The 15101-nt window shown below is 52.1% G+C and overlaps 1 protein-coding gene across 1 annotated transcript in view; it reads right to left on the minus strand.

Annotated features, from left to right (window-relative positions):
- Window positions 1-2070: 2070 nt before the first annotated feature.
- Window positions 2071-15101, minus strand: part of capns1b (calpain, small subunit 1 b) — a 38105-nt gene continuing 25074 nt past the window's right edge. Inside the window, exons 9-11 of the mRNA XM_038785900.1 lie at window positions 14446-14562; window positions 8582-8640; window positions 2071-2690 (exon numbers count right to left, since the gene is read on the minus strand). Coding sequence (XP_038641828.1) covers window positions 2664-2690; window positions 8582-8640; window positions 14446-14562 — 203 coding nt within the window. The 3' untranslated portion in view covers window positions 2071-2663. The remainder of the gene's footprint in view (window positions 2691-8581; window positions 8641-14445; window positions 14563-15101) is intronic.

A 15101-nucleotide genomic window follows, 5' to 3' on the forward strand; every position in this document is an offset into this window, starting at 1 on the left:
GAGAGTCGAGCGATTTCTCCATGTTATGATACTGCCTCCTGAGCATCAGTGCCCACCCACACTATTTCCAGCACAGGGTGGTGGGGCAGGCTGAGGTTGGGAAGGTGCTGAGGCTGGCAGGTTGGTTTCCTGGGATTTTGGTCCAGTTCTGTGCTGGGGTGTTAGGCCCCTGGCCCTCACTGCTTCTTCCACATTCACTTGCCTGCTCAGCCATATTAAAGTAAAAGCACAGGGTCCAATTGGCACATTGAATGCAGCCAACACCTTTATCCACTGGATAACGTACTCTAATGCATCTAAACATTTTCAATATGGTGGCCAATTTCATGTTTCAAGAACAAAGCCCCATCGATCACTGCATTAAACACAGATGTTGTATGATCATTTAAGTGTGGAGTTGGCCACAGCCTTGAAACCAACCGATCAAAACATGTCCGACTCCAGAACAAACCCATGGTTCATAACCCCTCTGAACCTGACACGGTTCACACAGGAACCCAACCGGCCTTGCTGCAAACTCCATCGATGTCCAGAGGACATAGGAAAGGCCGAAGCAGGCCCTGTGAATCCAATCCTCGACTCTGCATCAGCAACCCCTGGTGAGCAGCCTTTGAGTGTCGATTCCGTCGAGCCTTCAAGAGAATTTTATATTTTTCCAATGACACCGCCTCTCATTTCTCTAATCGAGGGTTATAGGCTCGAGAGCTCCTCCTAGAACAACCCCTCGTCCAGGAATCAACCTAACAAACTTTCACTGTACCCCACGGCAAAGATATAGCCAAAACCATACACAGTACTCCAGCTGTAATCGGAGTGTTCCTTTTAATACTGTACAGTTGGTAAAATATACACTTTTTTAACAAAAGGTTAATAGATTTTCTTTTATTAAAAATCACAAGAGAAAAACAGGTGAACAGCACCAAGTGCAGATTAGCAATTTAAAATCCATTTATTCACAACCCCCCCCCCAGTCTCCTTGCCACCTGTCGCACGTTGGCAGGTACAATGGTCACCCAGTGCCCAACAAGACGTCATCAAAGAACAAAGATAGCTTCCCTCACATGATTTGGCAATACAGCAACTAGGACTTAATGTTCCCAGTTCAAGCAATCAGTAGCTTTGGTTCATGGACTGCCGCCCAACATCCACACACTTTGGCACCACTTGAGTATTCGACCCATGACAGCCTGGCCTCAGGGAAAGCACAGTCCGTCACCTGTGGCCAAATAGGCTCGACAATTTCAAGGGCGAGATGATGGAATTGTCTCGTTACCTCCAGCCATGCAAAACGCAAACGAGGGCGATGGAGTATGGGCTTTTCATAGAGATCAAGTGGAAAGGTTTGTGATGTAAACAGGAAACTGTTGGCATTGACATCTCAATGGCATTGGGCAGCTGTACAAAAAAGGGAAAGAAACTGACCAGATCAACCGGATTGCTCTACAGAGCTCCAGCACGGACTCAATGGGCCAAATGGCCTCCTCTACTGCGCTAACAAACCCTTTTATGATCAGCTCCCCGTATATTGGAAGAGTGCACAGTCAGACTGTCATAAAGGCACATCCTTCAAAACTGCACACAGGCGAAGGAAATGAATCATCGGAATAATCCTGATTCAAAAAGATCATTCACACAACGCCTTTGGCAATACAACCAGATCTTTGCCGGGGGCTCACGTGTTTTGAGGTTATAAAGATCTCCAGGGAGAGCCACTGGCCACTGGCGTCGTGGGATCATAAATAAATCGGTTTAAAAATGAGAAATAAACCAGGCAAGATCCAAGAGCATTCAAACAGGAGGACAGTATACCATCGAACAGATTCAGATACATGACAGCGGTAAACACCTTAACAACCCCCCCCACAGAGCACAAGATTGCAAAAATAAGCTTGACCTTTCCAAAGCTCCAAGTACTGGCAGAGAGAACTGGTCGCCATAAATTGTGCTCTTCTCCTTCATGAACACTGCTTGGCACACAATATCCCCCCCCCCCCCCCCCCCCAACCAGGTTCAACGAGATGCACAGCAATGCTTCAAGATTGTTCTCTTTGTTGGGGGGGGGGGGGGGGGGGGGGGGGGGGCAGGGAGGGGACAATGAACACTCCATAAAAATTAAAACGTTTTACACGCCAGTAACCTTTGCAATGTTTAGAAACTTGCCTTTGCTCAAAAGGCACAACGCACATGGGAATGTTTAGGGTAGCGGGTTCGAGCAAGAGGAGAAAACTGTAGTCGCTGGAAATCGAGAACGGGAAATCCTTAGGAAGTGAGGGGGATGGGGGAATGGTATCTGTGGAGGGAACAGGAGATGACAAAGCCCTGGTCAGAAATACTGACTCGACCTGCGTTTGTAGATTTCCTGGTTCCTTTAACCTCCCGTTTTCACAGCTCTCTCCCTCAAACAATACCTTTTTTTTTTTAATTTTGGCAAGCGCAGCTATCAGGAAGTGTGGAGCTTCAGAACGGTCAAGATTAGCCTCTGTTCCAACAAGCGGACATCGTGGATATCTCAGTAACTATAAAACGCCGACATGCAGAAAAATATATTTTCACCCGCCCACTCCCACTCAGCCAAGCAAAGGGCCGTTTCTTCAGCTATCTGTTAGATGAGTAACAAAGCGATCTCCAGTTCTCTTTGAAGGGCTGATCTCGAGGCGGGTGCTTTAGGAGTACATGGTGAGCTGCAGCCACTGGAAACAGAGAATGGGGGAAAAGCCATTAGTCACCATTGTCCATTTGCAACATCCTTAAATGCCCAATTTCCATGAATCACGGTAAGGGACCAGCCTGTGCACATATTCAACAGCGCGGGTTCGATCACCAGATTCGCAACCCAGGACAAAAATGATGCAGAGATCACGAGTTCCAATCTCGCCGTGGCAATGTGAATTTCAATTCAATTTAAAATTAAAACAGGGAAACAAAACTCAAAATCTAGCGGAAGTGACCAAAGCCTTTGGATTAAACCATAAGGCATAGGAGCAGAATTAGGCCACTCGGCCCATCGAGTCTATTCCGCTGACATTTTCTCATCCCCATTCATAGATCATATCATAGAATTTACAGTGCAGAAGGAGGCCATTCAGCCCATCGAGTCTGCACCGGCTCTTGGAAAGAGCACCCTGCCCAAGGTTAACACCTCCACCCTATCCCCATAACCCAGTAACCCCACCCAACACTATGGGCAATTCTCCTGCCTTCTCCCCATAACCCCTGATCCCCTTATTAATCAGGAACCCATCTATCTCTGCGTTAAAGACAGTCAGTGATTTGGCCACCACAGCCTTCTGCGGCAAAGAATTCCACAGATTCACCACCCTCTGGCTGAAGAAATTAGTCCTCATCTCTGTTTTAAAGGATCGTCCCTTCAGTCTGAGATTGTGGCCTCTGGTTTTAGTTTTTCCTACAAGTGGAAATATCCTCTCCATGTCCACTCTATCCAGGCCTCACAGTTGTTTGTTGAACCATAATTGTTTAACCCATGACCTTTCGTGAAGGAAACCCAATGTTCCCCACTTGACTCCAGTCCCGCCCCCCCAGATGGTTGACTCTTTTGTGAACGCACGAACATGCAAATTAGGAGTAGGCCATTCAGCCCCTCGAGCCTGCTCCGCCATTCAATAAGATAATGGCTGATCTGATTGGAACCTCAACCCCACATTCATGCCGAACCCCCCCCCCCCCCCCCCCAACCCCCCGATAACCTTTCGTCGGTCCTCTAGTGTTTAACAAACCACTCAATTGTACCCCTGGGGAACGTGGGGGGGGGGGGGGGGGGGGCGAAAATAAATGCCACCCCTGCCCGCATTCAGAAAGCAAATCCAAAACAAGAGACAATTCCCATTCCCGAAGGACGGGCAGCATGGTCGGCGCAGGCTTGGAGGGCCGAAGGGCCTGTTCCTGTGCTGAACTTTTCTTTGTTCTGTTCTTCAGCCTCCCCGAACAGGCGCCGGAATGTGGCGACTAGGGACGTTTCACAGTAACTTCATTTGAAGCCTACTTGTGACAATAAGCGAATTTTATTTCATTATTTGACACAAACTTCCTTCCTTCACACTTGGGAGAAGACCTAGTTTCCTTGGTCAGGCGCCTGGCTGCCAGATACACCCTTCACCGTGTTCGAACCTTCCTCCCAAGTTACCGAGAGTTTCTGTTTGTTTGACAATGTGGAAAGTTTGCACTTCCCTATAGAGAGGTTCCCTGCTTACCCGACCGTGCACTTTGGATCAAGTCAAAGGTTAGAATCCCAAATGCAGGAGGAACAAAGTTTACGGTTCTGATAGGACAGTGAACCAGTCAACTCAGGACAAGCATCTAACACTGTTGGTGAAGAGAGTCCAAATTCATTGGAGACAATCCGTCAAGGACGACCCATAGAAACTCTACACTGGATTGAGCAGCATTTCTTTCCAGTGATTAAACCTACCAGCCAACACGGCATCAGCACGGGCTGCACATGGCAGCCAACACGGCATCAGCACGGGCTGCACATGCCAGCCAACACGGCATCAGCATGGGCTGCACATGCCAGCCAACACGGCATCAGCACGGGCTGCACATGCCAGCCAACACGGCATCAGCACGGGCTGCACATGCCAGCCAACACGGCATCAGCACGGGCTGCACAGGCCAGCCAACACGGCATCAGCACGGGGTTGACGTGCCAGCTAACATGGCATCAGCACAGGCTAGAAATGCCAGCCAACACGGCATCAGCACTGGCTAAACATGCCAGCCAACACGGCATCAGCACGGGCTAAACATGCCAGCCAACACGGCATCAGCACTGGCTGCACATGCCAGCCAACACGGCATCAGCACGGGCTGCACATGCCAGCCAACACGGCATCAGCACGGGCTGCACATGCCAGCCAACACGGCATCAGCACGGGCTGCACATGCCAGCCAACACGGCATCAGCACGGGCTGAACATGCCAGCCAACACGGCATCAGCACGGGCTGAACATGCCAGCCAACACGGCATCAGCACGGGCTGAACATGCCAGCCAACACGGCATCAGCACGGGCTGCACATGCCAGCCAACACGGCATCAGCACGGGGTTGACGTGCCAGCCAACACGGCATCAGCACTGGCTAAACATGTCAGCCAACACGGCATCAGCACGGGGTTGACGTGCCAGCTAACACGGCATCAGCACTGGCTAAACATGCCAGCTAACACGGCATCAGCACGGGCTAAACATGCCAGCCAACACAGCATCAGCACGGACTAGACATGCCAGTTAACACGGCATCAGCACGGGGTTGACGTGCCAGTTAACACGGCATCAGCACGGGGTTGACGTGCCAGTTAACACGGCATCAGCACGGGGTTGACGTGCCAGTTAACACGGCATCAGCACGGGGTTGACGTGCCAGTTAACACGGCATCAGCACGGGGTTGACGTGCCAGCTAACACGGCATCAGCACTGGCTAAACATGCCAGCCAACACGGCATCAGCACGGGGTTGACGTGCCAGCCAACACGGCATCAGCACTGGCTAAACATGCCAGCCAACACGGCATCAGCACGGGCTAAACATGCCAGCCAACACGGCATCAGCACTGGCTAAACATGTCAGCTAACACGGCATCAGCACGGGGTTGGCGTGCCAGTTAACATGGCATCAGCACAGGCTAGACATGCCAGCCAACACGGCATCAGCAATGGCTAAACATGCCAGCCAACACTGCATCAGCAATGGCTAAACATGCCAGCCAACACGGCATCAGCACGGGCTAAACATGCCAGCCAACTCAGAAAGGGGGCAGAGGTGATTCATTAGTATGTTGCCTGGGCCGGAGGGTTTCAGCTTGTTGCCTGGGCTGGGGGGGTTTCAGCTTGTTGCCTGGGCTGGGGGGGTTTCAGCTTGTTGCCTGGGCTGGGGGGGTTTCAGCTTGTTGCCTGGGCCGGAGGGTTTCAGCTTGTTGCCTGGGCCGGGGGGTTTCAGCTTGTTGCCTGGGCTGGGGGGGTTTCAGCTTGTTGCCTGGGCTGGGGGGGTTTCAGCTTGTTGCCTGGGCCGGAGGGTTTCAGCTTGTTGCCTGGGCCGGAGGGTTTCAGCTTGTTGCCTGGGCTGGGGGGGTTTCAGCTTGTTGCCTGGGCTGGGGGGGTTTCAGCTTGTTGCCTGGGCTGGGGGGGTTTCAGCTTGTTGCCTGGGCCGGAGGGTTTCAGCTTGTTGCCTGGGCCGGAGGGTTTCAGCTTGTTGCCTGGGCTGGGGGGGGTTTCAGCTTGTTGCCTGGGCTGGGGGGTTTCAGCTTGTTGCCTGGGCCGGAGGGTTTCAGCTTGTTGCCTGGGCTGGGGGGGGGTTCAGCTTGTTGCCTGGGCTGGGGGGTTTCAGCTTGTTGCCTGGGCTGGGGGGGGTTCAGCTTGTTGCCTGGGCTGGGGGGGTTTCAGCTTGTTGCCTGGGCTGGGGGGGGTTTCAGCTTGTTGCCTGGGCCGGAGGGTTTCAGCTTGTTGCCTGGGCTGGGGGGGTTTCAGCTTGTTGCCTGGGCTGGGGGGGGAGGGTGTTCAGCTTGTTGCCTGGGCGCGGAGGGTTTCAGCTTGTTGCCTGGGCTGGGGGGTTTCAGCTTGTTGCCTGGGCGGGGGGGGTTTCAGCTTGTTGCCTGGGCTGGAGGGTTTCAGCTTGTTGCCTGGGCCGGAGGGTTTCAGCTTGTTGCCTGGGCTGGGGGGGGTTTCAGCTTGTTGCCTGGGCCGGAGGGTTTCAGCTTGTTGCCTGGGCCGGGGGGGGGGGGTTTCAGCTTGTTGCCTGGGCCGGAGGGTTTCAGCTTGTTGCCTGGGCTGGGGGGGGTTTCAGCTTGTTGCCTGGGCTGGGGGGGGTTTCAGCTTGTTGCCTGGGCCTGGGGGGGGTTTCAGCTTGTTGCCTGGGCCGGAGGGTTTCAGCTTGTTGCCTGGGCCGGGGGGGGGGGTTTCAGCTTGTTGCCTGGGCTGGGGGGGTTTCAGCTTGTTGCCTGGGCCGGGGGGGTTTCAGCTGTTGCCTGGGCCGGAGGGGTTTCAGCTTGTTTGCCTGGGGGGGTTATCAGCAGTGTTGCCTGGGCTGGGGGGGTTCTGCTTGTTGCCTGGGCCGGAGGTATTCAGCTTGTTGCCGAGGCCGGAGGTTTTCAGCTTTGCCTGGGCCGAGGGTTTCAGCTGGTGCCGGACCAGGGTTTCAGGCTTGTTGCCTGGTCGGGGGGGGGTTTGCAGCTTGTTGCCTGGGGCTGGGTGGGGTTTCAGCTTGTTGCCGGGCTGGGGGTTTTCAGCTTGTTGCCTGGGCCGGAGGGTTTCAGCTGGTTGCCAGGGCCGGGGGGGGTTCAGCTTGTTGCCTGGGGCTGTGGGGGTTCAGCTTGTTGCCTGGGCGCGGGGGGTTCAAAGCGTGTTGCCTGGGCTGGGGGGGTTCAGCTTGTTGCCTGGCTGGGTGGTTTCAGCTTGTTGCCTGGGCCGGGGGGTTTCAGCTTGTTGCCTGGGCTGGGGGGTTTCAGCTTGTTGCCTGGGCTGGGGGGGGGTTTCAGCTTGTTGCCTGGGCCGGAGGGTTTCAGCTTGTTGCCTGGGCTGGGGGGGTTTCAGCTTGTTGCCTGGGCTGGGGGGGGTTCAGCTTGTTGCCTGGGCTGGGGGGGGTTCAGCTTGTTGCCTGGGCTGGGGGGGTTTCAGCTTGTTGCCTGGGCTGGGGGGGTTTCAGCTTGTTGCCTGGGCTGGGGGGGTTTCAGCTTGTTGCCTGGGCTGGGGGGGTTTCAGCTTGTTGCCTGGGCTGGGGGGTTTCAGCTTGTTGCCTGGGCCGGGGGGTTTCAGCTTGTTGCCTGGGCCGGGGGGGTTTCAGCTCTGAAGAGAGGCTGGATAGTCTGGGGTTGTTGTCCTTGGTGCTAGGGGCTGGGGGACCTGAATGAGGTGTCCAAAAATATGGAGGGACATGGATGGGGAGAAACGTTTTAAAGAAAATCTTTTTCACCCAGAGGGAGTCTGCAACTCGCTGCCTGATAGGATACAGGCGGGAACCCTCACAACATTTAAGAAGCATTTCGATGAGCACTTGAAACACCGGCGTTTACCAGGCATACGGACCACGTGCTGGAAAGTGGGATTAGAATAGATAGGTGATTGATGGATAGCACAGACACGATGGGCAGAAGGGCCTCGTTGTGAGCTGTAGAACCAGGTCCAGCAGTGCCTCATTTCCCAATGGACTGGAACTTAGAAAACTCTCCTGAACACACATTAGAAACTCTCAACACTCTTCCCTTTTGTAGGACAATATCCATTTTGGAATAAAGTCTCCCATTATGACGGCTCTAGGATTTTTGCAACTCACCTAATTTTCACTACAAATCTGTTCCTCCATATCTTTTCCACTAGTTGGTGGAATAAGTTAAGATCTTGAGGATAAGGTCAAACAGGCGCTAGGTAATTGAAATCCTTTCAAAACAAACTTGTTGAACTTTAACCTGGTGTTGTAAGACTTCCTACGGTATTATATAGAACATAGAACAGTACAGCACAGAACAGGCCCTTCGGCCCACGATGTTGTGCCGAGCAATGATCACCCTACTCAAGTCAACGTATCCACCCTATACCAGTAATCATTGCTGGAGTTATAACGGGTAACCTTACCTCCACGATGTTAACTTTGATGGAGCCATTGTTGTCCTTATCTAGGGTTTTGAATGATCCTGCAAACAAAACAGAATAAAAAGAAGTGAAGTCCGACCAGCTTCCGCCAACGATGACACATTTAGGCCGCATCTTCAACGGAGTAAAAAGATGCCTCAGGACACCCGACAGGTCCGATCACCGAGCGAATCAGACTCCGTGCCAACACAGGAGATATCGGGATGGGTGACCAGAGCGGTAGGTTTTAAAGAAATTAAAGGAGGAAGGGAGGCTGGAGAGGCGAGTGAGGGAATTCCAGAGCTCAGCGCCCAGACAGCTGAAGGCAAGCCCACCAAATAACGGGGCCGAGGAAATCAGGGCGCGCGCAGAATTGGATGAGCACAAATCTCGGGTTTGCTGGCCTGGTCGGGGTTGCAAAGGTTCTAAGGCACAAAATCATGGGGGAGTTTAAAAACAAGGGGGGGGGAATTTAAAAAAAAAATCAAGACATCGCCCAGAGGGAGACGCGAGCTGGATGTTTGGTCTGAATTAGGGGCACAGACAGAACAGAGCTGATGTTCCCGTACCAGCCTCCCCGGACAGGCGCCGGAATGTGGCGACTAGGGGCTTTTCACAGTAACTTCATTGAAGCCTACTCGTGACAATAAGCGATTTTCATTTTTCATTTCATTCATGTTTATATTTTCACCGTGGGCATGTGCGGCACGGTAGCACAGTGTTTAGCACAGTTGTTCCACAGCTCCAGGGTCCCAGGTTCAATTCCCGGCTTGGGTCAATGTCTGTGCGGAGTCTGCACGTTCTCCCCGCGTCTGCGTGGGTTTCCTCCGGGTGCTCCGGTTTCCTCCCACAGTCCAAAGACGCGCAGGTCAGGTGGATTGGCCGCGCTAAATTGCCCCTTAGTGTCCTCAACATTAGTTGGGGTCACTGGGTTACAGGGATAGGGTGGAGGTGCGGGCTTGGGTAGGGTGCTCTTTCCAAGGGATGGTGCAGGCTCGATGGGCCGAATGGCCTCCTTCTGCACTGTAAATTTAATGATTCTATGAAATAATTGGTGTTTCCGAGGCTTCAAACCCATTGGATCATGGAGGTCATCATGTGGTGATGTCACTGGCCTAGTAATCCAGAGGCCCGGGCTAATGCTCTGGAAGCGGGGGTTCGAATCCCACCATGGCAGCTGGTGGAGTTTAAATTTGATGAATAAAATCTGGAATATAAAACTAGTCTCGGTAATGGTGGCCAGAGGGGAACCCATCATCGATTGTTGCAAAACCCCATCAGCTTTACCATAGCACAGGAAATCTGCCGTCCTTACCAGGCCTGGCCAGCAGGGGGCTCTTTGACCCACAGCAACGTAGTCAACTCTCAGCCGCCCAGTTCAAAGGGCAATTAGGGACAGGCACACAATGCCGGCCGCACCAACGATGTCCACATCCCACGGCACGATAAATTTAAAAAACCTAAAATGGCGTAGTGATTAAAAAACTCTCAGATGGCTGGACTGGGGAGGGGACCGGGGGTTGGAGAAAGAGGGAGAGAAAAAATAGAGTGATAGATGTTTACAGCATGAAAACAGGCCCAACTTGTCCATGTCGCCCAGTTTCTATCACTAAGCTAGACCCACTTGCCCGCATCCCTCTATACCGTGGGCCGCACGGTAGCACGGTGGTTAGCACAGTTGCTTCACAGCTCCAGGGTCCCAGGTTCGATTCCCGGCTTGGATCACTGTCTTTGTGGAATCTGCACGTTCTCCCAGTGTCTGCGTGGGTTTCCTCCGGGTGCTCCGGTTTCCTCCCACAAGTCCAAAGATGTGCAGGTTAGGTGGATTGGCCACGATAAATTGTCCTTGGTGTCCAAAAAGATTAGGTTGGGTTAAGGGGATAAAGAGGATAGTGTGGAGCTTAGGTAGGGTGCTCTTTCCAGGGGCTGGTGCAGACTTGATGGGCTGAATGGCCTCCTTCTGCACTGTAAATTCTATGATTCTATATATCCACCCAGCCCATGTAACTGTCTAATTGTTTGTTTGTTTTTTTGAAAAGGACAAAATTATACCTTCTCTACTTGCTCCAGATGCTCACCACCCTGTGTGTGAAGAAATTTCCCCTCTGGTCTCTTCTGTATCTCTCCCCTCCCACCTTCAAATATGTCCTCCAGTTTTAGACTCCTCTAACTTTGGGAAAAGATGTTGACTATCTACCTCATCTTCGCCCCTCATTATTTTATAGACCTCTCCACGGTCACCCCTAAGCCTCCTGGCTCCAGGGAAAGTCCCAGCCTATCCGGCCTCTCCTTATAACTCAGACCATCAAGTCCTGGGAGCATCCTGGTAAATCTCTTCTGCACTCTTTCCAGTTTAACAATATCCTTCCTATAATTAGGTTAGCAGAACTGAACACATATTCCATGCCAGGTCTTAGCAACGTCTTGTACAGCTTCAACAAGACGCCCCAAAAACAGATCAAAAACATTTTAAATTCACAATTATGAAAAAGCATGGTTGGAAATGGAAGCAGATTGAATTGTAGGTTTTGTTAAGGAGAATTAGGTAAGTACTTGAAAATGGCAAAAAAAAGAGCAAAGAGACTGGGACTAGTTAGAGAGTTCCTTCAAAGCAGAGAGGCAGATGATGGGCTGAATGGCCTCATCCTGTGCTCTCTGATTAACGATTCGATTGTAATGAAATGACAGCTTGGGCTGATTACAGATTTTAGAAGATGTTCTGTTCCTCCTCTCCAAACAAATCTGCACAAAAAGCTTTTTCTTTTGAAGTCAGCTCGAGGGTACAATTAAGAGTAAATCTCACTGCAGAGAAATGTGCCTTTTTAAACCACATGCTTCCACGAGGTCGGATTAAACCCCGAACAGATGCGAAACAAAGAGTCGGCTTATCAAACACGCAATTCATTTCCGGTTTGGGGAATCATGTGTTTTGGATCTTAAACCAGCTCCTAAAAAAACAAACAATAAATGGGGCAGGGCCTGTCACACAGTCTTCCCTCTAACCTTCAACCCAAGAGCTCCCCTCGATCCCCGAACCCCGGCTGATAATGGCAAAGGAATCCCATCTATTATCGCGCTCCAGGTTAGGTGGATCGGCAATTTAGGCTGGGGTTACGGGGAGCGGGGTGGGGCGGTCTTTCGAAGGGTCGGTGCAGACTCGATGGGCCGAATGGCTTCTTTCTGCACTGCAGGGATTCTCGCGTCACATTTACAGGCGGAAAACCTGGCCCGACTCGTTTACGCTCCGTGTGGCTCCTCCCACCCCTCCATATCTAACCCCATCAACGTATCGCAAACTCAACTGAAAAATACTGCGGATTCTCGAAATCTGGGACCAGAAAACGCTGAAAATACTCAGCAGGTCAGGTAGCTTCGGGAGGTGGGGGGGTGGGGGGGGGAGGGGAGAATCAGAGATAACGTTCCAGGTTGAGGATCTTTCATCAGAGGTCAGACTGCTCTGATGAAAGGTTATCACCCCGAAATGTTGGGGCAGAATTTTCTGGTCCTGGGGGTGGTGAGCTTGGAGACAAGGCGGACATTTAATTCGGTAAGAAAGTGAGGCACCTCCAGAGTTAAAATTCTGGGGTTGGGAGGGGTTGGGGGGAGCCCCATGGTTGACCTTCTCACCCATCCACCCAGACCATTAAGCAGCCTATTCATGACCTCTTAAGTTACGGGTTACAGGTATAGGGTGGATACGTGGGTTTGAGTAGGGTGATCATTGCTCGGCACAACATCGAGGGCCGAAGGGCCTGTTCTGTGCTGTACTGTTCTATGTTCTATGCCTCCTCCCAGCTCCAGCCAGGGTTCCCGATAGCTTGTAAGAGTGCGTGCATTGCCCCCCCCCCCCACCCCCACGGTGGTTGGGGGGGGGGGGGGGGGCGAAGCCTCGATCAAAAGCACTCCGTTCCTAACCGAAGGAATCAGAGAGAGGGTTACCCACCAAGAATCACCCACTTTCCCTCGCTTCCGATAACCCTGGACCCCCTCTCCCCCCTCTCCCCCCAACCCACGGCGTCACCCACCCCAAGTCACGTAATCTTTCCCCCCGGAACTCCAGTGGGCTGTTCCAACAGCCGCCAAGGCTTCCTCCTGTCGATCACAGGAGCTGCCAGCTGCTCTGGGTGGGCAGTACTTCCCACCTCTGCCAGCTGGATTGCCCACCAGTCCTCCGATTGGCACAAGACTCATCGGGACAATGGGCCTTCCAAAATGAGGTAGCGAGCACTGGTCTCCCGGGGAAGCCCCTCGCCACCGAGACCCTCGCCTCCAATAGATGATTCCACCCGTTAGCTTGTTCTCTCCACAGCTGCTACTCGATCTGCTGAGTGGTGCCAGGGATCACGATTACACAAATTAGACCTGTTTCCTCTGGAGCTTCGACGGCTGAGGGGCGATCTGATTGAAGTCTTCGAGATATTAACAGGGAAAGACAGGGTAGATACAAATAAACTATTTCCACTGGTTGGATTCGAAGACTAGGCTAAAAATTAGGACCAGACCGTTCAGGAGAGACGTTAGGAAGAACTTCTTCATTCAAAGGGTGGTAGAAGTTTGGAACCTTGTCCCACAAACAGCAGCTGAAGCTAGATCAGTGAATTTTAAATCTGAGATAGGTAGATTTTTGTGAAGGAAAGTATTCATAGAATTTACAGTGCAGAAGGAGGCCATTCGGCCCATCGAGTCTGCACCGGCTCCTGGAAAGAGAACCCGACCCAAGGTTAACACCTCCACTCTATCCCCATAACCCAGTAACCCCACCCAACACGAAGGGCAATTTTGGACACTAGGGGCAATTTAGCATGGCCAATCCACCTAACCTGCACATCTTTGGACTGTGGGAGGAAACCAGAGCACCCGGAGGAAACCCACGCACACACGGGGAGGATGTGCAGACTCCGCACAGACATTGACCCAAGCCGGGAATCGAACCTGGGACCCTGGAGCTGTGAAGCGATTGTGCTAACCACAATGCTACCGTGCTGCCCTTTGAAGGGATATAGGCCAAAGGAAGGTATTTGGAAGTAGGCCACAGATTAGCCATTGAATAGCAGGACAGGCTCAAGGGGCTGAATGGCCTGCTCCTACTCCTGTGTTCCAGCATTTCTGGTCCCATCAATATACCCTTTGATTCCTTCCTCCCTTGTGTAAATATCTAGCTTCTCCTTAAATACACCCATTCATCCCAAAACATACATTCCACATTCTCGCCATTCTCTGGGTGATAGACGTTTCTACGGAGTTCCCTATTGGGTTTATTCGTGACTGACATTTTAGTGGCCCCTTGCTTTAAGCACCTGCACAAAAGGCAGACTGGCTCAGTAACTTTCAGGTCATCCGATCGGAAGAGTCCCAGTCTGGTCAAACCTCCATGACAATAATAATCCATGATAATCTGTTTTGCACAGAGATTGTGGGCAGCACAAGTGGATAGCACTGTAGCTTCACAGCGCCAGGGTCCCAGGTTCGATTCCCGGCTTGGGTCACTGTCTGTGCGGAGTCTGCACGTTCTCCTCGTGTGTGCGTGGGTTTCCTCCGGGTGCTCCGGTTTCCTCCCACAGTCCAAACACATGCAGGTTAGGTGGATTGGCCATGATCAATTGCCCTTAGTGTCCAAAAAGGAGGGGTTATTGGGTTACAGGGATAGGGTGGAAGTTAGGGTGGTTAACGTGGGTCGGCGTATGTTCTATGTAATTAGCACGCACTGAAAATATCAGCTTCAAAACACAGCAGCAACCCACAAATAGCTTCAATGTTGCTGCCTTACAGAATCTGAACACAGCTTGGTAAGACCTATTCCGGTCAGATTTGACCAGCGTCCTTATAATTCCCAAACGTTCAACAGGTGACAAAGAAATCCCACTTACGGAGCATTGCATCCAAACGGACTAAGCAGGCAATGTAGTTGTCAAAGTCCATGTCTCCAGATTCATTGGCGTATCGGCGATACAGCAACCGGTAAAGGTCATCATTCAGAGGATATCCTGAGATAAGAGAGAAGGTTAAACCTCGGCAAAGCCTGCGCTGTCCCCATGGGGAACGCTACATCTTCCCCCCCCCCCCCCCCCCACTTCGGAGTCACAACTTGGATCAGGTTAATCTTCACCGTTTACTGCTCTCTTCTAACGATTCGTACTCGGGTACAACCACACCGTGTCCACCTTCCTCCCAAACCTGACCCATGCACAACTCCATTTGCAATTTTTTTTAATATACATTTCGAGTACCCAATTTCTTTTCCAATTAAGGGTCAATTTAGCGTGGCCAATCCACCTAGCCTGCACATCTTTGGGTGTGTGTGGGGCGAGGGGGGGGGGGGGGGGGGGGGGGGGGGGGGGGCCATGCAGACACGGGGAGAATGTGCAAACTCCAGGGGCCGGTGCACTCGATGGGCCGAATGGCCTCCTTCAGCACTGTAAATTCTATGAGAGTCTATGAGATGTGGAATACTCCAGATTGGACAGTGACCCGGGGCTAGGATTGAATCCGGCAGCACGGCCGCACAGTGGTTAGCACTGGTGTT

This window comes from Scyliorhinus canicula, chromosome 27 (genome assembly GCF_902713615.1).
Source record: "Scyliorhinus canicula chromosome 27, sScyCan1.1, whole genome shotgun sequence".
In the NCBI taxonomy this organism is placed as follows: domain Eukaryota; kingdom Metazoa; phylum Chordata; class Chondrichthyes; order Carcharhiniformes; family Scyliorhinidae; genus Scyliorhinus; species Scyliorhinus canicula.